Below are 24,523 nucleotides of genomic sequence, written 5' to 3' on the forward strand. Positions count from 1 at the left end.
GGGGCAGGGAAAAGATGGCGGAGGTGAACCCTGTGGTTGAGAAAAGCGCAGGGTGATTATGTTTTGTTTTGCAGTTCGGGGAGAGCACTCTGCAGATGCTCAGAGGCACAGTCTTCTGAGGAGTCAGCTCGAAATGATATCCAGGGCCGAACTTGCCCCATCAGCAATGGCATAGCTGCCAAGTTTTCCCTTTTCTCGCGAGGAAGCCTATTCAGCATGAGGGAATTTACCTTAAAAAAAGGGATAACTTGGCAGCTATGCAATGGTGGTGGTTGCCACTGTGGACTTCTTTTAACTTTATGTCAAAGTTTTTAAAACTGGGTTGCGGGGAGAAGAGGGGGCTCCGTGCCTGTCCTGCGATGACATTGTGAGTTGGAAATAGTTTGGGTTCAATCCAGCGGTGGCTCAGGACAATTTAAGTCCTGTTGGCTTCAGAGGGCGAGTCAAATCTTTCCGATCAATGAGACTTTCTTCTTTCTTTCCATCCGTCGTCCTCGTGCCTCTGCGTTTTGAATAATTTTGGCTTTGGACCACCCACGGCAGAGAATGCTTAAAAAAAAAGAAAAATGTGGGGAAGGAGTTCAGTGTGGCAGATGAATTGTGACTGCGGGCTTGTAATGTAGGTAGTCGTATCGCATGCAGATCTTCCAAAACCGAGCTGCCCTTTTAGGGAGAGAGGAAATTGCATTTTTTCTTTTTTTGCAGGGAATCGGGCCCTACCTAGAATATCAACAATGACTGTCTCTAAGGTTTCAGGCAGAGAGCCGTCACCTGGAGATTCCGGGAATAGAACTTGCGAACTTTTCGCAAGCGAATCGTGCACTCTATCAACTGAGTTTTCTATTTTTTAAAAAGCCACCTTTTTATAGCGCCTTGTCAGAGGGCGTACTCTCCTTACCATTGTCTCTGCTCTGATCGCCAGAGGTTGGTAACCTGATAGGGGAGAGAATGAGATTCCGCAGAGCTTTGGAAAGCCTAAAGCAGCTGATTTTAATATGTGTGTGTGGGGGGGGGTGCGTCCTCTCCCCCCCCCCCCCGGCCTCAAGTACTTTTCCATCCAAGCCTGAGAAAGTGGGTGGAGACGTTTGCGTACAGTACTTGCATTCTTATAAAAGAATCCAAGAACTGCTGGATCGCTGGTGTCTGCTGAGCCCAGAGCGAGGCTTCGGGTGATGGTCAGCCAGATGATTCCAAGAATCTCACCAGCAAAGCAGGACAGGTAGCTCCCTTCCCTCATCGCCTCTCCCCCCCCCACCCATTGCCCAGTGCTGCAGAGGTAGACTGAGCCTGCACCTGGAGGTTTCACTCATCTCTCGATTCTTTAAAGGGCCGGATAAAAAGCCCTCTAATAAAGAGCTGGGTGAACCTGCCATCTTATATCGGCTTCTCATTCCCCTCCCTGCCAGCCTTTCTTAAGTTTCTTTTGACCCATTTCCAGCATCAGTTCGCAATTTTTTTAAAAAATAAAATATTCTTATTTGCAATTGATTTATTTTTAAAGCCATTGTGAAAACTTTCCAATCTTTTAGCATGTGTGTCTCCAGTGGCTGCCCCTATGTCTCAGGTTTGGGACCTGAAATCACAGGCTCTGGGATATACCTGACTACCTGGGCCCAATCCAGCCAAGCAAAGAGGAAGCTAGTCTGCTTGCATTTAACCGCTTCCTGTTGTCAAAGCCTCCTTTATTAACTATCCTTTTTCAGAGCTGGATGGGGACACACACACACACAAATATTTGGCATTCTTTTCATCCAATGGCTCTGTGGAAGAAAGCAACAGGGTTTGTGTGTGAGAGAAAGACTGTTTACAACCAGCAATATCATGTTAACAAGGTCTTGGGTCCGACCCAGCTGGCTTAAGTGATTGCATAGCGCAATTTCCATGTGTGTTTACCCAAAAGTCAGCCCCACCGAGTTCAGCGAGTCCTAAGGAAGCAGGCCACTCACTGGTCACTAACTGAGCCAAGATTGCGGTTTTACTCCTGATGTGTAAAGCCATAAAGGCTAGAGATGGAGGCATGGCTCTGAATGGGTGTGGCCATTCATGAGGGACAGTTCTAAATGGGTGTGTCCAAAGACAGGGACAGTTCTAAATGGGTGTGGCCAAAGACAGGGGCCGTTCTAAATGGGCGTGGCAAAAGTCAAAGGTTTCATTCTGAACAAGCATGGTCAAAAGTCTGAGTGATGGTTCTGAATTTAGTTTGTTTTTTATTTATTAAATTTCTATACTGCCCTTCATCCGAAAATCACTGGGCGGTTTACAATATGAAAACAAAAAAAATATATAAGTCATAATAACAAATGAAAACAATACAGTTTTAAAGGCTAGAAATTGTTTAAATCACCAAAGGCTTGGGAGAAGAGGAATGTTTCCCCCCGGCACCTAAGTAATGAAGGCATCAGGCGCGCCTTCCTCAGAAGAGCATCCCACAAGTGGGGAGCCACCGCAGAAAAGGCCCGTTTTCATGTTGTTGCCCTCTTGCGGAGAAGGCACACGAAGAAGAACCTCAGAAGATCTGAGGTTCTGGGTCGACTCATATGGGGAGAGGCGGTCCTTGAAGTAAATGTGTAGGGTGTTTCAATAGCTGAGCTTTTTTTTAGGAACCCCCAAAGTTGTTGAACTTTTCTTACAAAAAGCGCCGCTTTCCAGAAAATTGGACATCAATTCCGCCTTTGAAATCTCATATGCCAGCCCTAGTATTGGGGTCCTGAGACTCATAAGACTTTATAGGTCAAAGCCAGAACTTTGAATTGGGCCCAGAAACTAATTGGCAGCCAGTGCAGTCGGACCAGGATCGACATTATATGCTCAAACCGTCTTGCCTTGGTGAGCAACCGAATTCTGCACCAGCTGAAGTTTCCGAACCGTCCTCAGGGGCAGCCCCGCGTAAAAGCTGTTGCAGTAATCTAGCCTAGAGATTGCCAGAACATAGACAACAGAATGGGTCTGGCCCAAGACAGGGGGGTGGTTCTGCATGAGATGGAGGGGCAGGGTCTCGTGTATTCTGATGGCCTCCCTTCACCTGCCTGCCCCTTCCCATCTATACAAACAAGATCAAGGCAGTGATTTTCCATGATGATTCCTGCCACTCTGGAATTCCCTTCTGAGGGAGCCTCCCGGATTGATCCTTCCTAGCGTCGCCCGGCCCGCCAAGCTCCTACTTATGTCAAAAGCCTTTTGTCTGCCTGTCTTGTGTGTGTTTTGTTTTAAAGGAGAATAGAAAATCTTTCACGGGTATCTGTGGCTTTGTGGCTTGGCGGGAGATCACTCGAGAACCTTGCACTGCGGCGGCGAATTCCTTGAACTCCGAGGGCGTTTTGGGATTAGATGTTTTAGCAGTCCCAGGCTTTTTGTATATAATTGCAGCATATATGTTTTGCTGAGGGATTTTGCCCAGCGAGAAGCTTTGGCTGCGATGCTGAGTGTACGGTGCACATAGAAAAGTGATTTATCAACACTGAGAAAATGGTCCAAGACCAACAGTCCTTATGTGTGTTTGCTTCACCGCTTAACATTGCTGAAGTTAAAGATGATTCTCCCAGTGCAGGCCATGGTTGTTCTAAAAATATAGCCCTTGAATCTTTGGCTACATGCTCGCCATACAATTAACGGGCATGGGAATCCTGGGAACTCTAGTTTGTCAAGGGTGCTGGGAATTGTAGCTCAGTGAGAGGTCAACCACAGCTATCTGGACTCTCTGGGGGAAGCCATATGCTTTAAATGAGTTGTGTGGAAATGGCGTTTGTTACGTTGAGCAGTTCCGCAGTACGTGTATATTTCTATCCTTTGTTTTGAATCACACACAGGCCACCACACGCCCTCCTTTTGCAGACTGGTTAGGGAGGTGTATTGTTGACGTCATAGAGCCTTGCCAATAGGCCCTCACCATAGCTGTAACAGAATCATGGCAGAGAAGGAATCTGCTTTTCAATGAGAAATCTGGTCGAATTTTCGTAGGGAACAATGGCGAACCACAAGCCTGAGGGTCTCTCCTTTGCACGAGTCCTTCAGAGGCGACTTGCTGCTGTCCCTAAACTGTGGCTAGAATCATTGAGCTGTTGCTCATTCCAAAAACCAAACCCTTGCCAGAGATTCCCTTGAAACGTCCTGTATTTGCCCTAGAGGTTGTTAATTTTGCAGAGGCAAACATGGTCCTGCTAGATTGATGTCTGCGCCGGAAAACGTAATCTGCTGGTTTGTGCAGCCTGATTGCTGCTACTTCAGGAATTGATGGACTAGCACTCTGCACATGCCTAGAGGAACTAACCAATATAACAGCTCAGGACAAGTCCTGGCACAGGTTCTGGGGCCAAATCCTGAAGTCATTCATCCCTGCACCATAGATATAATGACGGTGAAGACAGAGAAATGATATAAGGGATGGTTTGCTTGCCTGGTGCACGGTTTGGGGAATCAGAAACGAGCTATGGCCTCCAAATCAGCAGTATTTTAAAAATTCATTTATGGAATTATTTCAAGCATTATCTGCAAACCACCTTTTCACCGCTCGGTAGTCACTGAGCAGTTTGTCACGGTTTGCTAATAGCGTACTATCTCTTCCAGCACAACTGTTGGCATTAAAAAAAATAAAGAGTTCAGTTCCAGGTTGTGGGAGGGGAGGGAAAAGATGGATAATGTTTTCCAGGTATTAAAAAAACCCTCTGATGCAGAGCCAGGGTGCGTGCGGAATGGATTCCGTTTGACTTCTGAGGTACTACTGTACCTCCTTTGCTCATCCAGATTGCTGTTTCTACCTCCTCCCTATTTTGTGTCCTCCGGTTGCTTCAGTTTGTTACTTTCTCTCTGTGCATCAACAAACAGTGCTAGACCTAAGTTCCAAGACAAGATATGTTGTTGTTGTTGTTAATAATAATAATAATAATATATTATATATGTTATGTGTGGGGAGGAAAAACTTGTATGTCATTGAAGAGATTTGTTCCCCAAAAGCAGAAATTTAAAAGGGCCAACTCTTCTAGCTTGCAAAATAGTAATATTACCAGTAATAATAATAATACCGGTATAATAATAATAATAATAATAATAATAATAATAATAATAATAATAATGGGAATTTAAAATTTGTGGAATGCTCTCCCCAGGGAGGTTCGGCTGGTGCCTTCCTTAAACACCTTTAGGCACCAGGTAAAAAATGTTCCTCTTAAACTAGGCCTTTGGCTGATTGACATCCAATGCCCTTTAAAAATATGTTTTTATTGTGTGTTTTGTGTTTTTATATTGTGATTTTATGTTGCGTCCGCCCTGAGACCTGCAGGTATAGGGCGGTATACAGCTATTATTATTATTATTATTAAGTAATAATCATAAATGACCTGGTCGCTTGTAGCCATTGCTGAGTCACCACTGGTGACTAGGCAAGTCGAAAGCCCTGGAGTGTGTTTGACATTTCCATGCACGTGAAATGACTGAACTCTTCCAGCTGCGCGCCAGCCAAAGGGAAGGGATGGTTTTGACCCAGTTTTTAAATTTTTGTGTGTGTGTTTACATGGGAGAAACCATTACTCATCCCATTGGCGATGGGTCTCTCTGTGTGCTTGCCAGTTGCTCTGCAACAAAGAATATTCCTTTCCCTCCTCCATCCTCCCTGAAGTTTGCTGCTGCTGCTGCTGCTCTGTTAGGTTGTTTAACTCTCGATTCGCACCCATGCCCTACCACTGTTTGCATTTGCGCCGTCCAGTCCCCACGGGGAAGGAAACTGGCTGGTCCTCAAACCTTCCTTTAGAGCGCAGCAACGAAGAGCGCTAGAAATTCTACCTTTCCCTCGACGGACTTGGAGAGCGAAAGCACAGCCCTCATTGCTTCATCGGTTAACAATGAACAGATGGACATCGCGGCTGGACGGGGACCCTCCCATCTGTTGAACGGTGGAAAAGAGAATCCCAGGCTCAGGACATTTCTTGGCCCTGCCGTAAGAACGTAAGAAGAAGCCCTGCTTGGATCAAGGCCAATGGCCCGTCTAGCCCTAGCCTCCTGTTCTCATGGGAGCCGAAGGCCCTTAAGAAACGTAGGAATGCGGATAGACTGCCTCTGAACCTGGAGGTTCCATTGGAACATAAAAAGAGCCTGCTGGATCAGGCCAATGGCCCACCTAGTCCAGCATCACAGGGGCCACCTGGATGCCTCAGTGGGAAAACCCGCAAGTAGGAAATCCCATCCCAAGAGCCCTTTCCTCACTGTTGCTTCCAACAACTGGGATCCAGCAGCATTCCTGCCTCCAACTGTGAAGGTGGAGAATATATCCACCAAGACTAGTAGCCATCAATAGCCCTCTCCTCCGCCACAAATTGGTCTGATCCTCTTTTAAAATCTAATAGGCGTGCGGCCATTGCTGTCTCCTGTGGAAGGGAGTTCCACAGTTGCATGCGGAAGAAGACTTTTCATGTTCCCCGAATCATCCAACTTCACTGGGTGTCCACAAATTCTAGAGTTATGAGAGAGGGAGAAAAGTGTCCCTATTTTCCAGGGATGTCCCTGATTTAGAGAAGCCGTCCTGGTTTCTGATTTGATCCCGGAATGCCCCGCTTTCCCGTAGGATGTCCCTATTTTCATTGGAGAAATGTAGGAGGGTACTGCATTATCCGACCCCCAAGCCGTCTGAAGGCAATCCTGTTCCATGTTTTTAAAGGTGGCTCCCACATCTGAAAAGGCTTGAGTGGTGTGGGTTGGGAGAGCTCTGCAACTCTAAAGGTTTCTTCAGGATTTTAAATATCTATCTATCTATCTATTCTTTTCTGCAAGAGAGAGAGGCTGAATGCCTGCATTAATTCCTTCTCCCACAGGCTGGTGGGCTCCGGAAACCACCCGCCTTCCAAGGGTTAAGACCCCAACCTTTTATTTTAGGCCCTAATCCTGCACGCAAACCCTTTTAAATCCCTTTCCTGTGTCAGCTTGAAGCTAGCACGGAAAAGAAAGGAGATCTCTTTTCGCAGGAGCTAAAAACGAAGCACAGCAAACTGATTGTGACTCTCTTTTAGATGTTCTTCCCAAAACCAGATTTTTACCCCGGCACCTTAATCTTTCATCAAGTTTATTATTATTATCATTAAAGAAAAGACATTGATCCAACAGCACACCTTTTGTGCGAAAGAACCATGCCTTAAATAAATATGTGCGCTTGGACAAGCTTCACCTGTTGGGTTTCTGCCTGCTCAGCAGCTCTTAAAGGAATGGAGCCTTATATCTGTTGTTCCCCCCTCCTTCAATGAGCACACATGACTCAGGATTCCCCCCCCCCCCGAAATGCTGAGTCAGATCTGAAAAGAGGAGCCCCGCCCCTTGACCCCACAGGGCTCCGCCTCTTGCCTGATGTACCTCCAGGTGGGCAATGGACATTTCCACAGACCTCATTCCAACATTCATAGGCGGCGGCGGGGGGGGGGGAATCCAAGTTGGTAGCAATCAATGCCTCCTGCGGAAGTGAGTTCCACAGTTCAGCTACGTGCTGTGTAAAGGACTTTCTTTTACCTAATGTAAATCTCCCAGCAATCATCTTCATTGGATGCCCACGAATTCTAGTGTTAAGAGAGAGGAAGAAAACTTCTCTCTTTCCACTTTCCCCAGGCCATGCATAATTTTCGAAGCTTCCACCCTGACGCCTCTTGCTCGCCTTTTCTCCAAATTAAGAAGCCCCAAGCGCTTGATGGATTGGTTTGAACCTTTTCCTAAACTCCCCGATTTCCATTTTGAGGCAAGGCTTTTTTTCTCTCCCAAAGGGACCTCAAATTCCAGGGAAGTGCCGCGCCCTGGCAGGATCGCAGTGGCGAAAGTATGAGAAAGGCATTTGCCAAGGGAGTTTGCTCATTAGCTGGGCCAAGGGATGTGATCCTCATGGGGAGGAGATGTTGCTTGCCAAGACCTCTGGCCTAGCTGGCAAGTCCCTTCAGAGAAAGGCTGTGTCCTCCTGGCCCTTCCTCCTCCTCCAAACGTCGACACCGGTCTTCTGGGGTCCCTTGGTAGCCGTCACACCAAAGCGTGACCTATGGAGGCGAGCAGCCGGCCTGGACGCCTTCTCTCCCCCCCAACTCCTCCTCATTCCCTGCGTAGGTCGGCAAAGCTTGGCTCCCTGAGGACCACAGGATGAGCTGGAATGTTCCGCCAGCCGCCCTCCGTCCCGCGTTGATGCTCCCCGGCTGAGCGAGGAGCACGGATCAGAGCCTCTCCGAAGGCTCTCTGTTCCAAGAGTTTGCTTTCTAAGACTTCTTGTGGCGTAATTCCTCCCACGGCATCAGCCGCTCGTTCTGGCTGAGATCTCGAGTTCGGGAGCAGGTGCCTGGGGGTGGGGGGATGGGGGTCTCCTGCACCTGGAGGAAGAGGGGGTGGGTCTGCAGCATCCCATAATACACCAAGCTGGAGACAGAGCCACCCAGGCTGCGCCAGATTCTCAGGCCCTCTCCCCCTCGCCAGCAGGACAACGCATCTGTCAGAGGGTCGGACTAGGCAGACCGGGGTTCAAATCTTCACTTGGCCATAAAGCTCACTGGGTGTGACCTTGGAGTGGGGTGGCCAGTCGCTGCTTCTCGGTGGGGTGCAAATGCAATCGACCAAGCCATCAACCTCCAGGCTGCAGACTGCCCCCCATTCACCCAGAGAAGCATGGCCGGAAGAACATGAGACTCTTAATCTCATGAGTCATGGGTTCAAGACCCACGCTGAGCAAAAGATTCCAAGAAGACTAAATGATGCTTTTGGTCTCTTCCAACTCTCCAGTGCTATTCTTCTATCCCCATGCAACCGTGTTTTTTTTGCTCCTGTGAGCCAAGGAAAGGGTGGTTTTGAGGGGTAAGAGGGGTGCTCAGGAAATGACCCCTGAGCGGTGTGCACTTGGGGGGCAAGCGTCCAAGGGGGGTGCTGCAGCAATGTCATCCCCCCACAGGTTGGCACCTGGGGTGCCCCGCCCCCACTGCACCCCCTTCCTCCGCCTCTGCCCCCCCAAGTTGAAAACAAGTTTGAGAAACGTGGCATTGGGAGAGGGCAGGTCCTGGCAAGGGTTGGGAGAGGGCAGGCCATTTAGGGGGAGTTCAGTGGTAGAGTGCCTGGTATCTTTCTTCAGAAGCATGAGGACTGGAACCTTACTTTATTTTTAGAGGAAGGCCATTGTTCAGTGCTGGGACATCCACATTGCATCCAGGAGGTGCCGTTCTATCGCTTTGATTGATTGCTGGAAACTGCAGGAGGGGAGACTTGCTCTCATGTTCGAATCCTGCTTGCAGGTTTCCCATTGAGGCATCTGAACAGGATTCTGGACCCCTTTGGCCTGATCCTGCAGGCTCTTCTTAGGTTCTGAAGCTCGGCTAAGGGTGATCAGGGCTTTGAGATGCAAGGCGTCAGGGTCCTTGGTGGTCTTTGCAGCACCTTGCCCCCCCCCAGTGGTGAGCAGAATAAATTATGCCCAAATGAGTGTAATTTGCATAGATTATCCAGGCCATTGCATCTGAGTTATGTCTGTTTTGGGGCCACAGTATGCGTATGGTCTTTGTGCTCAAAACTCAAACCTCTTGCTCCCGGGTTTTCCCCAAATACGTCACAAAGAAAATCCTGATTCTGCAGTTTGCATATATTAAGCTAAATGGCACGCATTTGCACCATTTTTTTTCTAGTTACAGCTGAACAGCTCAGTATCCCAGCTGATTCCTTCTGTTTTCAGAGCCCATGCCCTTTTGAGCCTGCTTTTGCAACCATGTGGACTAGAAGCTTCGTCTTAATTGGGAAAGCTGTTCATCTGTGGAACTGCCTGCCTCAGGAAGTGGCAGGCTCTCCTTTGCTGGGGCCCTACCCTACTATGAACTGCCCTATCCCACTATGGGCCAAATTTGACATCACAATGCTTGGCAGGTGACGTGGAGCTTTGAAGTCCCAACAACCAGCTGATGGTCGGGATTTCAAAGCCCTGTCCTGTCCTTTGAAGTCCGATTGATATGCTGAACAAGGGGAACTTCAGAAGCCCCAATCAGCTGATTGTCAGGGCTTCAGGAGTTTCTAGACTGCTGATTATCAGCTGGTTGTTGTTGCTTAGGAGGCTGCTTTCAGACTGCTTTTTTACCTGTCCACACCTGGCATCATGGGTGTTTTCAGGTGATTGGCAGGCAAATGGGGAGCCCTGATGCACAAGCCAGAGATCCCCTGAAAGAGATGCTAGATCCCTGTCGCCACCAGAATCCCTTGCGGAGCAGGGCGGGTTTGATTGGATGACCTCAGTGGTACCCCTTCTAAACTCAAATAATTTCTAGGATTCTGTTGTTGTTTAGTCGTGTCCCACTCTTCGTGACCCCATGGATCAGAGCACGCCCAGGCACTCCTGTCTTCCACTGCCTCCCGCAGTTTGGTCAAACTCATGTTCGTAGCTTCAAGAACACTGTCCAACCATCTCGTCCTCTGCCGTCCCCTTCTCCTAGTGCCCTCCATCTTTCCCAACATCAGGGTCTTTTCCAGGGAGTCTTCTCTTCTCATGAGGTGGCCCAAAGTCTTGGAGCCTTAGCTTTAGGATCTGTCCTGTGAGCACTCAGGGCTGATTTCCTTCAGAATGGATAGGTTTGATCTTCTTGCAGTCCATGGGACTCTCAAGAGTCTCCTCCAGCACCATAATTCAAAAGCATCAACTCTTCTATGATTCTATGCAGGTCAAAATTGGGAACATAAAGGGCACCCAGCTGGCAACTAGGATGTGTGTCTATATAAGAGAGGGCAGAAGTTAAGGCATCTTTTTGGTGTGCTTTTCGAAGGAACAGTCCTTCTGTCCCCAGGGACTAGTCTCTTGATCATTCTGAAGCGCGACCTCTGCCTCGCAAGCCGCTTGCCAAATCGCAGAAGGGTGGGGTGGGGTGTCGAGTTGGCCCGCTCCCTCGGAGAGGGAATGGTGTGGTATGTTTAACCTTGGCTTTCAAGTTCCCCTCGGCTCGCTGCTCTTTTATTTCCCAAGGAACTAGAGCGCTCCATTCTTTTCCAAACACCCCAGCCAAACAGCTAAACGATTTCTGCTCCTTCTGGTGAAGTAATACGAGGGGAATGTTACTGTAAATGTCCAGGCCAAGAAGAGGAAGAACTTACGCTGGTTCAGCCTTTTTTCCCCTTTCTGCAAAGCTGCAGTTCAGGAGTTTAGCTTAGTTTAGTGCTACTCTGGATACAGCGCATTATTTTGTCGTTATAAATAGTCATCCTTTTTTAATATTATTTTAGCAGTTGGCTAAATATTTGTTCATTATTATTATTATTATTATTATTGCTCTGCTAGGTTGTAAGAAAACAACAACCTCAAGCGGTTTATGAAAAAGATAAAACAATAAAAATTACCAGGGGGAGGGGAAACAATAATTCAAGACTTTAAAAACGGTTAAAGTAACAGAATACTTAAAAAAAAAAAGACGTTAAAAAAAACAGTTAAAATAACAGTTTGCTTTAAAACATATTAAAACTTGCTTCAACTTTCCTAATATCTTGAGTAGGCTTGCTTTAAAAAAAAAGTTTTTAGCAGGCACCGAAAAAAATTCAGTGTGTTACGAAGTATGTGTCTGAACTTAAATGCGTGTCCAGCACTCACAAGTATTCATGCACAATTGTTTTCGGATGTAGGATTCACAGAGAGCACGGACTAAGTTCCTTGCCGCAGCTTGGAAAAGAGAGCTAACTAAACATTAGGATTCTTGTACTAATTTTAGCCAATGCATTCTAATGGAGGGGCTTGAGATGAGCAATTCCTCTAATTCCAATAATTCTATTGTCTCTTCCCAGAGTTTCCTGCCCGTTTCTCATTTTGATTATTCTGCTCAATTAAAAGTTGAAAGAATATGATAGAATTCAGTGAAAACTGGTTGCGTTTCATTTCCCCTGTGGAGCAGCCATTCCTTAACACGAGGTGTTGATTAGATTTTACTGGTAACCAGATTACTTGCGCTGATCTTTATACAAGGTATTAGGAGCTCAGGACGTCTTCAGGGCACCTTTGAGATAAGACTGGTCCCGGGGTCAAGGAAGTTCAAAATGTGGAAATCTCCTGCCATGTTAATTTAGGCCAACCTTCTTACTCACATTGTGATCTACTACAGCAATAAACCACAGAAAAAGTTATGATTGACACACAACTATTCACAAGCGAAGGCGCCTGCCTGATGTCAATAGGCAGGGAGTTCCAAAGTTACGCGAAAATATCAAGTTCTTCCAAATGCAGAGCAGGTATAATAACATGGTACCTGTAGCAGCACCAGTTCTGCCAGTCAACTGGGCATCTCGCAGAAAAACTGGTCCCAAATTGTTAATCCTATATAATAATGTCCTGTATCTCTGCGTCCAGTCCCTGTGTCCGCGCTAATGCACATGTGCCCCACGGACACAGAGACTGGACGAAGAGGCGGGACGTACACACACACGCTCTCTCTTCCCCCCTCAACCCTCTGCCTCCCGTTTCCCTGTGGTGGCAGACCAAGATGGCGGCATTGGGCCCCAATGCCGCCATCTTGGTCCGCCTCCTCCTCCTGACAACCCTACCTGGCCCGTGGGAGGAGCGGCGGGGCCGCGGCCTTCCCTCCCTCTCTGCGCTCGGCCGCGGGACACAACGGGAGAGCGATTTTGTTTAATTGCGTTCCCGGCGCGCCCCGCAACCGAGCGCAGAAAGGGAGGGAAGGCCGCGGCCCCGTCGCACCTCTAGCGCCCGTTTTCTTAATGGGCTGAATGAGACTAGTGGCTCTATATACTAATAACCTTTCCGACAAAGGTCCGTATAGTGGCATGCTCCTGGCGTGCTCTGGTCCATGGGGTCACGAAGAGTCGGACACAACTAAACGACTAAACAACAACAATACTAATAACAGCACCTTGAACTTGGCTTGGTAATTATGTTAGATATTATATTTGATTTGATTTTTGTGGAGTGGGGAGGGCAGAGGGAAGCATTACCTGATTTGACCAGACTTTTCCATTTCAGTCAAGGTCTTGTCATCTCCTGAGGCCAAGATCCTGCATTTGCCTTCCCAAATATTCTTGCACAGGGAGTGAGTGAGGCCCAGTCGTTCTTCGGAAACAATGTTCCTTCAAGATTTCCCCACAGTTCCAAAAAAATAGAAAATATTCCCCAACACCAGCGATCTTGGCAACTTCGAGGGGTGCTTTTAATTGCTCCTTTTTCAAAGGGGTTTTTCTGGACAGCTGACCGTGTCCAAACTGATCTGTGATTCGTCTCATGGTTTTGGATGTGGAAACATCTGCCTTCATCTGTTCCTTTGGCTGGGCTTTTTATTCCACTGGGATGTCTGCCTGTCGTAACCCCAGCATGCCCAATCTTGTCCTTGAGTGCTGGGAAACAGAGAGAAATATATCCCCTCTCTTTCTCCCTCCTCTTCTTCTGGATATCAAATCACCCTTTTTAAAACACCTTTCTGTAAACTAAGGCGGCATGTGCGGAATCAATGTCAAGCTCCTAGTCCTCATTGTTTAGGGTTGCCATATTGTTCAGCTTATAGAGTGTGTGTGTGTGTGTGTGCGCGCATGCGCTTTTTGGAGCTATTTTTGATTTTGTTGTTGGTTATTTAGTCATTTAGTCGTGTCCAGCTCTTTGTGACCCTATGGACCAGAGCACGCCAGGCACTCCTGTCTTCCACTGCCTCCCGCAGTTTGGTCAGACTCATGTTGGTGGCTTCGAGATTACTGTCCAGCCATCTCGTCCTCTGTCGTCCCCTTCTCCTTGTGCCCTCAATCTTTCCCAAAATCAGGGTCTTTTCCAGGGAGTCTTCTCTTCTCATGAGGTGGCCAAAGTATTGGAGCCTCAGCTTCAGGATCTGTCCTTCCAGTGAGCACTCAGGGCTGATTTCCTTCAGAATGGATAGGTTTGATCTTCTTGCAGTCCATGGGACAGCCCTAAAATCTCCTATTAATCCCTGTTTGCTCCTCCTCCTCCTCTATTCTAAGCTAGTCTTCCCCAAATTTCTAGCTGCAGACAAATCCTCTTGAAAATTATTCTGCATTTTCATAGAATCACAAAACCTTAGGGATGGAAGTGATTCCAAGAGTCATTTAGTCCAACCCTCTCAGATGTAGGACTCGCAGTGCAAATTTCTCCCCACGAACACATTTTTGCAAGCCGTTCCCCCTGATATAATGTGTTTTGTGTTTTATTTTCACAGTTACATTAATTTATAGGTGCACTTCCCCCTAATATATCCACACACACACCCAAAAAAACCACCCACAGCGTTCTGGTTCTCAACATTTTGGGAAGTGCAAATTTGGTTGAATCGAATTCCATCGCCTGCTCCTGCTTCTCGTAGGCCGTGCTTGCAAATTGGCTGAAATGCGGCAAGAATTAAAAGGCTTAGGACCGGCTAATTGTCATCCTTAGAAGGTCAGCAGAGGAGAGGTGTGGACGATAGCCTCCTCCCCCCTTTTGACTTCCTGGGTGAAAAGATTTCTGCTTCTGTTCTCCGTTAACCTCGCTGCCACCCCTCTACCTCATCTCTGCTGAGGGCAGCCTTGCTTGGAGAGGGCCGTTTGTTTGCAAACAATCCCATCTGATTTACCCATCAACCTTCACTTTTCCAGGCTCCTTGCCAAGGTCCTGCCAACCTGTGACTTGCGCCCACTCAGCCCCTGCTGAAGGGATTAGCTCGGGGTGGGGTGGGGACACTGTCGTGTCCTCAGGGCCCCCGGCGACATCTTTTTTCCAACAGGGATTTTAAAAGCTACCTTCCATGGATGTAAACAACAAGAAAAGCCCCCACTCCACCCCACCCCAGACCAATTGCATTTCGCCTTAAAAACCCCATCGCTTGCTTAAATGTTTGTGTGCCAGGGGTGCTTTTTCGGGGTGGGGAGATTGTGTCTGTGAAAGGCAAAAAGCACGTCTCTGAGCCAATGCTGGAATTAAGGTGCAAGTGTGATGAAGTTGATTAAAACCAGTGTGGCATTTGGGCGTGTTGTGTTTTTCAGCTTTCAAATTCCAAAAAAGGAGGGGCATTCATTGCCTTGGGCCAATACCAACTTGATTTGATTTTAGATTGCAGATGGCTGAGGATTCAAAAGAAATTGTATGTTAAATTGATATAATTCCGTTTTGCTTTGTAAGTAAAATGTGTATAAAGTTGCATGTTGTTGTTTAGTCGTGTCCGACTCTTCGTGACCCCATGGACCAGAGCATGCCAGGCACTCTTGTCTTCCACTGCCTCCCATAGTTTGGTCAGACTCACATTGGTGGCTTCGAGATCACTGTCCAACCATCTCGTCCTCTGTCGTCCCCTTCTCCTAGTGCCCTCAATCTCTCCCAACATCAGGGTCTTTTCCAGGGAGTCTTCTCTTCTCGTGAGGTGGCCAAAGTATTGGAGCCTCAGCTTCACGATCTGTCCTTCCAGTGAGCACTCAGGGCTGATTTCCTTCAGAATGGATAGGTTTGATCTTCTTGCAGTCCATGGGACTCTCAAGAGTCTCCTCCAGCACCATAATTCAAAAGCATCAATTCTTTGGCGATCAGCCTTCTTTATGGTCCAGCTCTCACTTCCATACATCACTACTGGGAAAACCATAGCTTTAACTATACGGACCTTTGTCAGCAAGGTGATGTCTCTGCTTTTTACGATGTTGTCTAGGTTTGTCATCGCTTTTCTCCCGAGAAGCAGGAATCTTTTAATTTGTTTGCTGTCACCACCTGCAGTGAGTAAAGTTGCATAGAAACCGTTAAAAATGATTGCCAAGTACTTGCAGATATGATGATGATGATGATAATGATGAAGATTAAGCATTACCTGACCTTTTCAGAGGGTAAAATTAAAATTATTTGGTTTTCCAAAAGCAGTTTATGTATCTGGATAACTCAGTTGATTAGACTAGATCAGGGGTACCCCGACTTACCCGCCTTTGGGCCGGTGCCCACCGCGCCGATTGCGCGACGGGCCGGAGTGCGCACGCAGTGGGCCGGAGGGTGGGGAAAGTGCGTGCCAGTGCGTATGCGCACACCCATTTACTGGCGCGGTGGCGCGCTTCCAGGCTGGAAAAATCGTCGAAAATTGTTTGTGCGCATGCGTATGGGCCTCCCCGACCCGGAAGTGCACCTTCCCCCGACCCGGAAGTGCACCGGAAATGACCTCTTCTGGGTCGGGAGAGGGCCATACGCATGCGCAGAAAGGATTTTCGGCGATTTTTTTCAGATCTGGAAATGCGGCGCTGCGCAGCGTGCCACAAGAGCGGGCGGCGGCAGCGGGCGGCGGGGGTCGTCGCGGGCCGGATTGGGAGGCCAATTGGGCCGCATCTGGCCCGCGGGCCGTAGTCTGGGGACCCCTGGACTAGATGATCATCAAGGGCTCTTCCAACTCTACTGTACAAGTCTTTGATTCTATGATTCATCAAACGTAGTCCTACCAAGCTTAATATTGCACGGTCACATAGTAGCAAATTTGAATCCTTCACACCCAAAAATGTATTTTTAAGACTGAAGAAATGTGCAAAAATTAAGTTTCACACCTGTAGTGATAGCTGTGTTAGGAACATGGGTTTTAAAGAAGGAGAGAGAGAGAGAGAGAGAGAGAGAGAGAGAGAGAGAGAGAGAGAGAGAGAGAGAAAGAGGGTGGGTGGGTGGGTGGGTGGGTGGGTGGGTGGGTGCTTTCTCAGGTGCAACGACCTTCCAGGCGTGCTTTGATAAAACAGTATGGCTCTGTTCAGTTGCTAGTCCTCATTGCAAATTTGCCTTTCCACGGTGATACTTACATTAGCAACCTGTGGGTTTTAAAAGGAGGAGAGAGAGCAAGTTTGGCATTTGGGCCGAGCATTCTCTTGGGTGCAATGACCTTTTCAGACATGTTTTGATTCCACAAAGTGATGACCTTTCCTTACACAACTCCAAGCCAAGGATGCTTTTTTTATGTAGCCAATGTAACTGATTTAGAAAGATAAGTGGGGAATGTGAGCGGGTATATTTGGATGGTCCACTCAATATAGTGCCAACGCAACAAAGATTTGGACGGTCCCCAGCAGGATAAAAATACCCGGGGCTGAATTAAGCAAAGGTTGGCCGAACAAAGGGAGTGGGAGCCAGACCTTGCAGGGCTGTCACCCTTTGAGGCTCCATGACAACCTTGCGCCCAGCCAGAGGAAGTCTCTGGTCTCTCCTCTTTTCCCCTTGGTAACCACAGTAGCGGGACTGGTCCATGAGATGTCAAGACATTTTGGTTCAGGTGGGTGATGGTGATGCTCAGAGGAGGATTAAAAGGGGAGGGAAGAGCCCTTTTTTCGTGTCAGCTTGCGATAAATAATATTTTTTATAAACGAGCTGATATAATGAAATGAAGAGGTGACGGAACGGTTGGCGCCACGTTTATGTTGGAAGGTTGTTGCTGAGGACTAGAAACCTAGGGCCAAATTCAACCAATGGGTCTTGCTGGTGGAAGTCCATGTGAGGACATGAGCGCAGTGGGGCTTTCCCCCTCTCTCCTCCCCCTCCCCCGCCCCTCCCCTCCCAATTGGTTCGGGGCGCCAGGAGAACCCCGACAACGTCACATTGGGGTGGAGAGCGGAGATGGTTCTCTCAGGCAAGAAGAAACTTGCCTGAACTTTTTAAAAACATAAAATAAAGCTGGGGGACTCTCCTTCCTTGGAGGTTTTGAACCAGAGCTCGGTTGTCGGGCGTTCTTTAGCACTGACTTTTGCATCGGAGTGGGTTGGGCTTCCAATTATACCATTCTATGGTTCTCTGTGTTGTGAGAAAAAACTGCTCCTTTTCCCTTACGGCGTACCCAAGAGCCTATACAGGTGAAACTCGGAAAATTAGAATATTGTTGAAAAGTGCATTTATTTCAGTAATGCAACTTATTTTTTATTTTTATTTTAATCTTTACAAATGCTTTCTTTTGGAAATTCCACAGTAATAAAACAAATAGTTACAATAATACAAAAATAAACATCACAATTACATTTCATTAATTACATTCCATTTATAATTGATCCGCCTAACGACAAATAATTACAATTACAACAAATAAAGGCTTGACATATCTTGCTTTGCATGTCATGCATCTATCTCATATATTGGTTTCACCTTTTAAATTGCGTTACTGAAATAAATGCACTTTTCGACGATATCATATTCTAATTTTCTGAGTTCTACCTGTATAGAGTCCTTATGTAGGTTCTCTATCAGCAGCAGAAAATAACAGAGGCCAACCAGAGAAGATTGAGAAGCAAAGCAGCTAGTAAGCCTGATCTTTAATATTAAACTGTTGCAACAGGGTCTCCACGCCCCACACGCAGGAGGGAGGAGGAACCCAGAACAATGGTGTGCAAGCTCATATATCTGAAGAAGTGTGCATGCACACGAAAGCTCATACCAAAATAAAAACTTAGTTGGTCTTTAAGGTGCTACTGAAGGAATTTTTTTATTTTAAGCTCATATATAGACTTTTCAAATTGCCTCCCCTGTAGCTCAAGGCCACCCCCCAAAGCATCATACATACATCACAGAAGGAGGCGGTCTACAGCAGAAATACATCACAGGGGGCGGTCTACAGCAGAAAACCTGTCTGTCGGGATACCTGATAATGGTCACTGATTGCTTTACCTGGGCAGCCTGGCCATTCCTTTTGAGATGCTAAATACTTAACGGTAGTTCCTGAATCCAGGTCACAGGCCCACCCTATTTATACACAAATATGCCCTAAAGACAGGAATTGTGAGCAAAGAGACAATGGGGAGAATATTTGAAGTTGCTGGAAGAGTCAAAATGGCTTCAGGGTTGCTCTCCTGTACTATTTCAGACACGTGGTTATATACTTACGTATGGGTTTGCCTTGTAAATTTATGAACGTTTATTACCTTAGAATTCCTATAACAATTGCCTCATTCCGTATTCTGCTCTTTCTCTTTTGCAAGTCTTGCACATGGCATAATTCAGCTCAGAACATGAGTTGTGTATTTTTTCATTGCCTGGGGAGGGGTCGTCCCCGAACAGATCTGAGCTCTCGATTCTGCTTTTTTTCGTTTTGCAAAAAAAAAATATAATTAGCCTTTGAGGCACAGAGGCGAAACACGGTTGGCACGATTGATTGGAATCTGTTGCACATTTTTATGAGCCAATTTCCTTTTCTGGTTCTCGCCCCCCCCCCCACAAAAAATGCACTAAGTGACTGATTTATGAGTCACCCAAAACAAGAGTTCAGCTTTCCCCCATCTTCCTTTCAGAAAGGGCAACCAGGGGTTACGAGTTCAGGCATCGTTCAGGGGGCTTTTACGAGCGAGGCGAGCCCACCCACCCCCAAAATTCTCCCTCCACCCCGCCAGCCAGCCTCCTTTTACAGGCTCACTTCCGTAAGTCAACATTTAAAAGAGGCAAAGAAAAAGGGGACCCATGCTTCCGTTGTTGACTTTTGAACGCTGACATTTTCCTTTTTAAAAAATAAAATAAAAATCGTTTCTTTAGGGAGCTGGAAAGGTCTTGAAACTGGGGGGTCTCCCCCCACCCCAGGGGAAGAGGGGCTTTGCGGCAGAGAGAGCAGCCTGCGCAGATGGTGAGGTTGCGAAAGGGGCCTGGTCTTCCCTAAACTGACGGCACAAATCAGAAGGCGATGGGGGCAGCAAGCCATGGCCAGATTGGCAGGTAAGTAAGGGGGCAGCCCCCATTTTTGGGGTTGGCCTTCGGGGGTGGCAGGGTGTCCGGATGGGCCGTAGGTAGGGAAAGACGCCTTCTCTGAATCCCCGAGAGCTGCTGCCAGCCAGTGCGGGCAGTATTGAGCTTCCTAAGTCAGCCCTGCATTTGGAACCATGAGGACTGGAATCTTGGCATTATTTTAAAACCAGTGGTAGAGCACCTATTTTGCATGCGAAAGATCCCAGGTTCGATCACTGGCAAATCCCGGCAAGGCTGGGAAGGACTCTTGGCCTGAAACCCCAAAGAACCGCTGCCAACAGAGAGAAATGGATGCCATGGTCTGATTCTGGGTTCTATATGACACGTGACACGTGAGATCTCTGCCCCATGACGCTTACAGTGCAGGAAAGGAGGCCAGGGAGAGAAGTGAGCAAAAGGCAAATGTGGCGTAGTCATTAGAGTGTTTGACTTAGAGCCTGCGAGCCCAGGGTTCGAGTCTCACGCTCAGCTACATTTTTTAATTTTATTTTAGCATTTTCCCAAATAAATAAAGGCTGGGTTTTTGGCTAGCTCCCTGTCTGTTGTAATTATTTTGGAAGGTTTTAAGTTGTTGTTCTGAATTGGTTGTTGTTGTTTTTTTTACTGGTAATTTCATGGTTCTGTTCTCTTCCTTTTGTAAACTGGTTTTTTTTAACAATCATAAAACAAATTTTATGAAATAGATAAATAAATACGTTCTATCCTGCCCTCCCCAAAGAGACGAGGGCATTCAACACAAGCGTGTTAAAACAATACAGTTTAAAAGTAAGCAAAAATGTGTTTAAAACTTTTTAAAAAATCCTTTAAAATATCTAAAGGCCATTTACCAACCACGTAAAAACATTTAAGAGCACCTAAAATCATTTAAAACCCACTGCAGACCCTCATAGTTGTCCATTATCAAGTAGCTTTCGTGATGCCTTCCTGGAACCACTTTCTCTCAACCTTGAGCCTACCTCGCAGGGTTGTTGTTCTGAAACAGGGAAGGAAGAGTATCTGCTCCTCCACCTTGAGCTCCTTGGAGGAAAAGGATGGCTATAAATGTAGCAATAAATAAAAATGAACAGAGGAAAGTTGGAAATGGAGGCGAAGGCTTAAGCCAGGGCGTGGATGACTGTGGCAGTTATACAGACTTAGCACTGAAAATTAGGGCTAAGCAACTGGGGTCTGTGCTGGAGATTTATCAGAAGAAGGGGAATCTGAAATAACAAAGTTCCCGCATGTGCACTTATTCAAACAATTTGCAAGTATGCGTTTAATCCCACATATGCATTTATTTAAATAAGAATGCTCTTATTTCAACATACTGTATGAGTTTATTTAAATTACCCCGCTTTCCAAAGGGTTTTCCAAACGTACAATAAACGGAGCCTGTTTTACGGCGAGTTCAACCAGAGGGCTGGACCCGATCTCTCAAACGATAGAAAACCGGACGTGAGTGTTTGGATTTCCGAACGATTTTCGGAAGCCGAACGTCCAGCGCAGCTTCCGATTGGCTGCAGGGTGCTCCTGCAGCCAATCGGAAACCACATCTAGGTTTTCAAACGGTTCCGGAAGTCGAACGGGCTCCCGGAACGCATTCTGTTCGAGAACCAAAGTACGACTTGTATTATTTATTTATTGAATTTATATACCGCCCTATACCTGCAGCTCTCAGGGCGGTTTACAGAATAAAGTCAAAAATATAAAACTACAAAATCCGTAATCAAAATAAAAACAACAACCCGATAACGAAACTCCTCCCCCACAAAAAACCCCACATTTTAAAAGGGCATAGGATGTCAATCAATGGTCAGTAAGGCCATTTTTTTAGCGTGTTCAGTTTGGGGAGCCTGGATTTTTTTTTTAAAAAAAACGACTCTTACCTCTCTGGGCTTTTGTTTCTGCAGTCATGAGAACTAGAAACTTGTCCTGCTCCCCACATATTCCTGGTTTGTGGCATTTTTGTACTGAGGCAGTTGGAGGTGTGTGTGTGTGCGTGTGTGTGCGTGTGTGTGTTTAAAAGGCTTCTGGGCATAGATGTTGGCAGGGTCAGCAAGGAATCCATCTCTCGCCCCCAGAAGCAGAAAGCCATCCAGGTGTGCCCTGGTATTTATTGATTTCCTCTCTGTCTGGAGCGTTTCAGGTAACAACCTTCCCTGCGGGGCACAGATAGCAGACACAGTCCAGGTGTTGCACTGATCTGCTTCGACAACCCCCCCCGCCTCCTGCGGCCCTAATTGCAAGGCAATGCACAAATTCCATTTTTTGCTGCAAACAAAATGGAGGCAGCGATGTTCGTTATTGATTCCTTTATTCAGCAGAATTTATATGCCACTTTGTAGCACAACCTCTAAGCCATTTGCAAGAAGTATTGAAATCATCCACCTGGAAAAAGTTTAAAACTTTTAAAGGTATTTAAAGTTAACAGTAAAAAACAAAACAAAATTAAACCCCTCAAATTCTATGTGTCTGGGGGCAGGCTTGCCTAAAGGACTGTGTTTTAAAAAAGGCGTCGAAAAAAAGAGTATAGAAAAGGCGTCAAGAGGCAGGGAGTTCCAAAGTTTAGACGCTACCACGCTCAAAGAGGTCAATTTCTTGCAAATGCAGAACAGATATTATGTAGTGCCGGCTCCGCAGGTCGAAACGGTTGAGGGAGCATGTATCGAAAGGTGAGATCTGAGGGCCAGATAGAGACTGCTTGAGGGCCGCATTCGGGCCACGGACCTGAGTTTCCCTGGCTTTGGTCTAGGACGATGACCGGAGCTGGAAGGGGGGGGCACAGGTCTCACAGCCCCATGTGTGATCTCTTGGGGTCATGCAAAGGAAAGGAGGGGTGTCTATTTTCCCATCAGGATTTACGGGATTCCTTTTCACACATTTTGGGCAGAGAATCCCCACTGAAAGCTCACAGGGTACAACCGGAATACCAACTGGGGTTCCAGTCCTCCAGATCCCTCTCTGTTTGTAGGGTCCATGTGGGGAGCCAGGAATTGTTTAGCGTTTCCTTCCCCAAAGTGTCTCCATTCCAGATGGCGTAGCAAGAGCCTTTCCTTTCCCCGTCCCCCAAAAAGAAATAAATCCAAGAGGGGTTTTTCTTTGGGGTGGGGGTGGGCTTTTGCCAGGTAATCTCATTTGTATTAGGCTAATCGAAGACTTATAATACTCTGCTATACAGTCGTACCTTGGTTCTCGAATTTAATCCATTCCGGAAGTCCATTTGACTTCGAAAATGCAGCTTCCGATTGCCTGCAGGAGCTTCCTGTACTCAATTGGAAGCCGCGTCGGACATTCGGCTTCCAAAAAAAGTTCGCAAACCAGAACACTCACTTCTGGGTTTGCAGCGTTCTGGAGCCAAAACAGGACGAGTCATAAGGCATTAGAGAACCAAGGTACGACTGTACTTCACTGAAATGTTTAAATGTTTATTTGATTGCCCTTGAGTCTTCTTGCCACACAATACTTCTTGACTAACCAATAGATGCTCCAAACTGGGTTATCTTTGCAGAGCAGACAATGCTTGGCTGACACCATTGTTTCTGTGACATGAGCAGAGGGAACAGGCTGCTAAACCTGAAGTCACGTTAGTCGTCGTCTTCTTCTTTGGCAATCCCTCATAGCCGAGTAAGATTGTCTTCCATAAACACGGTTTTAAAAGTGAGTCTGTACGTGACTGTGGAGGCCAATTCTGGATCCACACATCCTTCCACAGTGGGGACATTGGTTTCCAGGCAGGAGTTGATCACGGTGTGGATTTGCCAAGTGTGCCTTCCTCTTAGCTTGTTTCTCCTTTTCACCTTGGGTTTGTGCTTCTTCAAAGTCCATGACACCTTTGGTAAAGGCTGTTCTCCAATTGGAGCACTCACAGGCCAGTGTTTCCCAGTTGTTGGTGTTTATACTACATTTTTAAAGATTTGCCTTCAGACAGTCTTTAAACCTCTTTTGTTGACCACCAGCATTGCGCTTTCCATTTTAAAGTTTGGGATAGAGTAGTTTCTTTGGAAGACGATCATCAGGCATCCGCACAACATGACCAGTCCAACAAAGTTGATGTTGAAGAACATGGTTGATTGGAAACACACTACTAACCCCAAATGGGATGTCTGAACTATTTCAGTGAACAGTTCCGTCCACCCCCACCCCCACCCCTGGTAAATAGGCTGAGGGTATATATCCTTTGTGTATTTGCAGGACCTCCACTGAAAGGTTTCTGGGAGCGAAAATCCCGGTGAACTCTGAAATGGGTTGGGTGGTTCAAAATGGCCGGCAGCGAACTTGTCTTGCAGGGAAGGGCTGGGAATCTAACCCTGAAGTTGGGTTTTGATTGGCGGACATCTCGGAAGCTTTTAGAACAGCTTGCCTGTGGCCCATCAGCTCTCGTTGGGCAGCCTTGACCAGGATTGCTGAGTCCCTCCTGGGAAAATGCTTCCTGCCGCCCTTTTCAACGGTTGGCCCTCGTGGCTGCCGGCCACGTCCCGCCCTGTCTGGGGAGCGTCATTTCCTGCCCTCCCGAGCCCTTGGCCTTGGAGCGATCAAACGCAGAGAGGCTGGGCTTTCCCCCTTCTCAAGAGACTTCTTGTTTGTGGAATTAACTTATCTCTCTTCCAAGCTCTAGGGGCTGTGTGGGACCTCTGCAATCATAATAATCATAGGGAGAGTTAACCTATCATAAAGAAGGAATTATTTTAGGAGCAGAAAGACGGAACGCTGAATTTTGAGACAGATCGCAATCTCAGTTCCAAGAAGGCCTGGCGGGGAATGAAAGCATCCCGCCACCCCACCCCACCCATGTGACAGAGGCCCGGGACCTTTTCCCGTACCCTCCCACCCAACGCAAGAACAAAGCCAAAATTCGGCACAAAAGAGCCGAACGTCTGCGCACCCGTTTTATTTTCACAAGTGCTCGTTCTCGGCTCCCCGGGGTGTTTGCTAGCC

At 47.1% G+C, this 24,523-nt stretch overlaps 1 protein-coding gene across 4 annotated transcripts in view; it reads left to right on the forward strand.

The window, feature by feature from the left end:
- Positions 1–24,523, forward strand: part of ADAMTSL4 (ADAMTS like 4) — a 68,435-nt gene that overhangs the window by 2,067 nt on the left and 41,845 nt on the right. For 2 of the 4 annotated variants that reach the window (XM_060269918.1, XM_060269916.1), the window contains exon 3: positions 19,403–19,579. The exons of the other annotated variants lie outside the window; for them this stretch is intronic. Coding sequence is in view for 1 of the 2 variants with exons in the window: in XM_060269916.1 (XP_060125899.1) it covers positions 19,548–19,579 (32 nt within the window). In the remaining variant the exon portion in view is untranslated. The remainder of the gene's footprint in view (positions 1–19,402; positions 19,580–24,523) is intronic. 4 annotated transcript variants of the gene reach the window in all.

The sequence above is a fragment of the Zootoca vivipara genome, chromosome 17 (genome assembly GCF_963506605.1).
Source record: "Zootoca vivipara chromosome 17, rZooViv1.1, whole genome shotgun sequence".
Lineage (NCBI taxonomy): Eukaryota > Metazoa > Chordata > Lepidosauria > Squamata > Lacertidae > Zootoca > Zootoca vivipara.